Consider the following 6331-nt stretch of genomic DNA (forward strand, 5'->3'; position numbering starts at 1 on the left):
TGGGGATGTCCCCCACCGGGGTGTATGACAGGTCTGCGACCGGCCCGGGGCTGTCCCCCACCGGGGTGCGTGGCAGGTCTGTGACCGGCTCGAGGCTGTCCTCCACCGGGGTGCATGGCAAGTCTGCGAATGGCTTGGGGATGTCCCCCACCGGGGTGCGTGGCAGGTCTGCGACCGGCCCGGGGCTGTCCCCCACTGGGGTGCGTGGCAGGTCTGCGACCGGCCCGGGGCTGTCCCCCACCGGGGTGCACGGCATGAGTGACAGGGCCCCTACTTACATCAGCATCTTCATGCTTATTGACCCCGTGGAAGTAGAACGGCTTCCCGTTGATGAGGAACTGGTTCTGGGTGACGGCCACCGTGCGGATCCCCACAGGCAGGGTGTAGAAGTCAGATACGGGCCCAGCGGCCGTCTGCGCTGTCAGCCGCACCTGTGACACCAGAGTCCAGGTGAGGAACACATAGGATCCTCCCAGCCCACACAGCCCCCTCTGGCAGGAAGGCCCCTCGGCAACCACAGCAGCCCCCCACCAGGGCTGTAAGCAAACAGACACACAAAACAGAGGCCTCTGCTGCTCACAGGGGAGAGTTCCCTCGCTCCCCCAGCCTCTGGGGTCTGCTCTTCAGACTGGGGCCTCCTCATTAGCACAGAAAACTTACTCAAGCTGTGAACACTGAAGAGTCTAACTGTATGTGGCAACAACTGGAGTGGCTCTGGACAGATGAATGAACACAGCACCATCTGTCCACACCATGGCATAAGACACAGCCAGAAAGAGAACTAAAGAACGTGTTCCGTCCCTATGATGGAGCCTGTTCAGGCAGAGGGGCAGGAGGGCTCACGTCACCATGTGGGTGATCTTGACAACAGCATGCTCAGTGACATGTGTCAGGTGCAAAAGAACAAATACTGGATGGTCCCTCTTAAAAAGACAGAAACTGGACATGATGAGAGGTGACCGACCAGGGGCAGGAGAGTGTCTGCTGAGGGGCAATGAGTGTACGATAATGATAGTTAGAGAATCTGGAAAAGGACAGAGAGAGCGGATGTGCAATTTGAAGAATGTCATCAATGCTGCAGACGTGTCCACACGGAAACCAGTGCCGTAGCACAAGTTTTAGGTGCTTTTACCAGAATTTAAAAAACAAAACTGAGAAGGATTGATTTGTTTGGGAAGCTCAGCGGCCCCGCCAGCCCACCGGTCTGGACCTGGTGTTGAAGCTAGGGCAGGTAGTGGCAGCAAGGGTCTTTCTCACCCTTAACATGACCAGAGTCCTAGCCAGCATTACCTCCAATGAGTACAGGTAGGCAGGGTAGTCGTGCATCAGGTACGGCCACCAGAGGTGAGCACTGGGCACCTGCAGCTGGCCCCGGGCCCCCGAGCCCTGGGCCACGACCTGGCCTTCCTCATCCTGAAGGCGAACTTCCAACTGCGCATGTGGGTCGCCCTCTACGGACACCTGGTAATTCACCAGCCCTGCAGGAGACAGATGGGGCGGAGGGAGGCACGTTCCACCACCACCCTGCAGTCTCTGCAGGACCTAGATCTCAGTGAGCCACTGTCACTTCTGGGGTGCTGCTGTCAGGGAGGGACATGTGACTGTGGCCAAGAGCCCACTAGGCCTTGAAGTCCTCAAAAACCGAGGTCAGACTAGATGATGGGTGACGGCCACCGGGATGTGGAGTTCAGCTTCTTGGGTAGAGGAACTGCCAGGTAGGTGTCTGTCAGCCTGTCCTATCACGGTGGCCTGCCTCCTGCTCTTGCTTCGCTCAGACACCAGCAGGGTTGTCCATGGAAGACATGTTTCGGCAGACAAGGAAGAAAGGCCTGGCAATCAACACCTGAAAAGCAGCCTATGAACACACTAGGGACTGCAACAGAGCATTGTCTGATAAAGTGCCGGAAGAGGAGGCTCCTAGATGGGAAGTGGAAAGCACTCAAGATACAGCGTGGACAAAAACAATGGTCTGAGTGACCATGAAGTAGACCAGGACCACGCTCTGCTGCACGTGATGTCACCGTGAGTCAGGGTCAACGCAGTGATAAGTGACAACAGGGAGGGGGACCCGTGGGGGTGCAGGTGCTGGGAGGGTCCTGCTCCTGGGGGATCTTTCAGGCTTGGCTGCAGACAGAGCCCGCCGGAAGCCCTCACCGATGTCCTGGTCCACACCAGTGGTCACGGTGATGTCATCGATGTAGGTGGTGGGTGTGGTGTAGAGGAGCACTGGCCGGTGCAACCCCGCGTAGTTGAAGAAGTCGAAGTTCGTGTTCTGGATAAAGTAGCCCTTGGGGTACCTGGCAAGGAGGACAGCAGCTGAGTCAGGTGTGCCCTGCGTCTTCTCAGGGCTCAGCTAAGACCACCCTGCACAGGCTGGGGAGCGGGGGGCAGGGCGCGTGCCGCTCACTTGGAGGGGTCCGACTTGTAGAGGATGGTGCCTGGTGGCAAGGTGGTGGGGGTGAGCGTGTTATTGATGGCAATGGTGATCCGGCAGGACTCCGCGGGCCTGCCCTGCACCAGCTTGCTGATGTCGACCTCGAAGGGAAGGTGGCCTCCCTCGTGTTCTGCCACGTGGACCCCATTCACCCACTGCAGACATGGGGGACCCAAGGAGGGGTATCAGGCCAAGGCATGAGGAAGAAGATCTGCAGTCCCCACAGCCAGGGTACAGACCCCATGGGGGAAAAGGGCACCCCCTGGACCTGGGGGGGCAGCTGTCAGATGATGGGTGGGAGCCAGCAGCCCCAGGCAGTGTAACGCATAACCTTGCCAAGCTCACCACGATGGCATAGTAGTGGGCACTGCCAATCCGCAGAACCACCCTCGTGCCCAGGTCCTGGGTCCATCGCTGGGGCAGAGTTGTCTCCCGTTCGTACCACACCCAGCCGATATAGCCATGCAGCCTGGGGTCCTGGGTCATGTCATTGAAGCTGGAGGGGACAGGCATGTCCAGGACAGGACCCAACTGGTGGGAGAAGAGTCAGAGTCAAGGTCAGACCTGCCGAGGCCAACAGCCAGGAGTCCTTAGCTCAAGCCCTGATGAAACTGGCTGACACAGCCCCCACCAGCCCTGCTCAGAGGAAGAAGACGCTACCCTGGACTAGAGGCTGCTTGGCTGCCCCCCAACACCACTGTTTTCTGTGCACCAACTACCCAGTGTCCTTGACTCAGCTGACTGGATCTGCTCAGCCCTCAAGCAGTGTGCACATGGGGTGCTGTCAGTGCTGGCTACCCAGCCCTTAGCAAGGTGAAGCAGGCACTCGGGGAAAATAAATGAAGTTAGGAAACAACCTGATCAAACACAGGTGGTCAGGTGTGATCAGTGCCGCCCAGCACTGGGAAGGAAAGAAAGGCCAGGGCCTCCTGGTTACAAATCCCAGGACACCCCTTAACCTCTACAGCCCTGGAGGCACCGGGGAAGTGTTATGGTCCTCACAGCAGAGAAAGACACAGAGAGAGGGACACACACACACACACACACACACACACACACACACACACACAGAGAAACAGGGAGGGAGTGTGTGTGTGTAAGAGACAGAGACTGCTGTTCACCTGTGCCATTACTGGAGTCCCTGAGGAGTATAAAGGGTTAACTCACTTGGCGGCTAACTGTGAGGATGGAATTTCAAATCTAACGGGGTGAAAAGGCCTGGCAAATCTACTTCCAAAACACCAGGCACTGAAACACCTGTGGATGGTGAGGAGCATGTGGGGGTCTTAAAAACTTGTGAGTATAGCTGACATCCAAGCAGATATATGCACACCCATGTTTACTGCAGCTTTGTTCACAATAGCAAGGAGTTGGAAACAACCTAAGTGCCCATCAACAAACGAATGGCTAGAGAAGCTGTGGTATATTCGCACAATGGAATACTATGCTGCATTAAAAAACAAGGAACTCATGCAATATTATTCAAAATGGTTGACTCTGGAGAACATTATGCTGAGTGAAATATCCCAGTCACAAAAGGACAAATATTACATGATGCCACTGTTGTAGAATGGGACTGTCCTTGGGGTTGGGGAGAGACTAAGTAAGATGGGTTCAATAATGTATACTGCACTGAAACAGAGGAGGGAGAGAACCGTCTAAAAGAGAGATGTAACTGGGTATCTCTGTCATCACAGGAGACTAGAGCGAGGGCTGCATGGTGGAGGGGACCTGGGGGAGTGTTTGTAAAACAATGAAAGAATCTTTTCTTTTACTTTTCCATAATTTTTGGACTCATGTACCTATAACTTGTTAGTCAAATTTGTGTCTTCTAGGTTGCAACACCCCCATGATACATCTTGAAGGATATGTACATGTACAGCCAAGCACAATCAATAAGAGTGCATCTGAATTCCAAAATCAATCTCCATAATAGTCTGTGTGTTTCCTACTGCCAAAGGGGCCCTTTAGAGTAGTGAGAGAAGATCTTCACCCTGAAACCCACAGCGTCCCTTTTCAGCAGGAAGTAGCTAAGAGAATACGCCGTCCCCTTTTCCTTATGACTCAAGGGGAAGTCTCTCTCAGGGAGGAGTGATAGGGAATGGCAAAGGATACACTGACAAAGAAGATTAATCAGAACTGGCTTTGACAAGCACTGTGGCATTTGGACAAGAACAAACTGGGAGGAGGGTGGAGAGAGTGGTGCAGCAATGAATGAGTGGAAGCCCAGAATCTCTGTAAATGTTTATGAAAATTAATAAAATATAATTATAGAGAAAAAAAAAAAACTTGTGAGTAGCCATCTAAGAATAACTATTGTCGGTCCTCGTCTGGAGCAAAGAAGTGTGAAGAAAATTTAAGGCAAGACATACAGAAATAAAGCATCCACAGGACTAACGGGCTACGTGAGCCTCCAAGGGCCAGAACACCAAGACGGTCTGGGCTGCCACCACTGCTGCTCTAACAGAGAATATGCTAGAAAGTCTTGGAGAGAATGGGGAGATGGAGAGCAAAGCGCAAATCATTAAAAAATAAAAATAAAAGGTCTATGTTTCCTGGTCCGATAGAGACTAGCAGTACTTGGAACTGAACACACAACTGTGGCTCAATTTTCAGCCAAATACACAGACCCAAAAGTGCCTGTTCTAACAACATGAAAGAACAATCCAACGTTTCCAGTACCAAGGGCAGCATTTGCCCTCAGTCAAAGTTCAGAAGGCAGGAAGGCTTAGGAATGGAGGAATGGAAATGAGAAACACAAGGAGGAAATGGGGTGAATAAGGCTGTATGGGGGAGATTTCAATCAATGACATGAAATTAAATGCCTATAAACAGTGGAATAGAAATCTAATCTGTTCTGCAACCTTTCGCCAGCAATGTCTATGAAGTGTTGTGATTAGAAAACTGGCCTGCTCTGTCAACCCTCCCCCGATTCACAATTAAGTTCAAGATTTATTAAACACAATGTCTGACATGCCCGAGGCTGCCTTGAGTCCACCAGAGCTGCTTAACTGGGCACCCAGGAGGGCGTGGAGGTACCCTGCCCTTCACAACATCTTGCACCGGGGTTCTGGCATCCAGCAGCTCAATAAATACGTGTTGAAGGGATGGATAATTTGGGGGTGAGAGTTTAACTGCCAAGATGGAGTGAGCCTGGGCTTCTGGAACCAAATATCTCCACGGAAAAGTCTGCGCCCAGGACCCCAGCCAGCAGAGGAAGGACAGAACTGCTGCGATCAGGCGCTAAGTAAGTCAGTGACTCCACAGGGACCATCTGATGGGGAAACTCTGAGTAGGGCAACCCACTCCCCCCTCCTCTGCTGAATAGCTCAGAAAGAAAAAAAAAAAGAGGATCTGGGAGCGGCCAGTCCCAGAGGGGCTCAGACTCAACTCAAGCCAGGGAAGGCCTTGGCTGAAGATGGTCAAACCCACCCTCGCCCCCTACCCCACTGTCACTGCTGACCAGCACCCCCTCAACCAGGGGTCGGGGCCGCACACACATCCTGTCCACCACCTGGGCGCCTCAAGTTTCCTCCTCTGTCCGTTAATCCTTTCACTTCCTCTTGGCTAGCAGTGCAAGAGCACACAGAGAATGGGGCTGGGGGGATCCCGGGCGCCCCACTCCCACCTCCTCGCAGCTCCCGGGACCAGGGATCCTCCCCGCGGGGCGCTGCTCCCCGTGTCCGGGCTCCCACCTCGCGCAGCGGTCGCCGGTACCACTGCTGCACGAAGCCCTGCTGCCGGTTGTCGGAGAAGTCCGCTCGGAAGCGCCACAGGCCGCCGAGCTCCTTGCGCTCCCGCGACGGGCTCTCCCGGGGGTACAGCATGCCGCCCTGCAGCGCCAGCCCGCACCCCCAGAGCAGCGCGCCGAGCACGGCCGCCGCGGGGACCATGCCT

General features: G+C 54.3%; 1 protein-coding gene across 1 annotated transcript in view; it reads right to left on the minus strand.

The window, feature by feature from the left end:
* Positions 1-6327, minus strand: part of GUSB (glucuronidase, beta) — an 18205-nt gene extending 11878 nt beyond the window's left edge. Inside the window, exons 1-6 of the mRNA XM_006889775.1 lie at positions 6130-6327; positions 2780-2965; positions 2408-2589; positions 2155-2297; positions 1291-1478; positions 279-431 (exon numbers count right to left, since the gene is read on the minus strand). Coding sequence (XP_006889837.1) covers positions 279-431; positions 1291-1478; positions 2155-2297; positions 2408-2589; positions 2780-2965; positions 6130-6327 — 1050 coding nt within the window. The remainder of the gene's footprint in view (positions 1-278; positions 432-1290; positions 1479-2154; positions 2298-2407; positions 2590-2779; positions 2966-6129) is intronic.
* Positions 6328-6331: the final 4 nt, after the last annotated feature.

This window comes from Elephantulus edwardii, unplaced genomic scaffold (genome assembly GCF_000299155.1).
Source record: "Elephantulus edwardii isolate Elephantulus edwardi_28Jun2011 unplaced genomic scaffold, EleEdw1.0 scaffold00080, whole genome shotgun sequence".
NCBI classification, from domain to species: domain Eukaryota; kingdom Metazoa; phylum Chordata; class Mammalia; order Macroscelidea; family Macroscelididae; genus Elephantulus; species Elephantulus edwardii.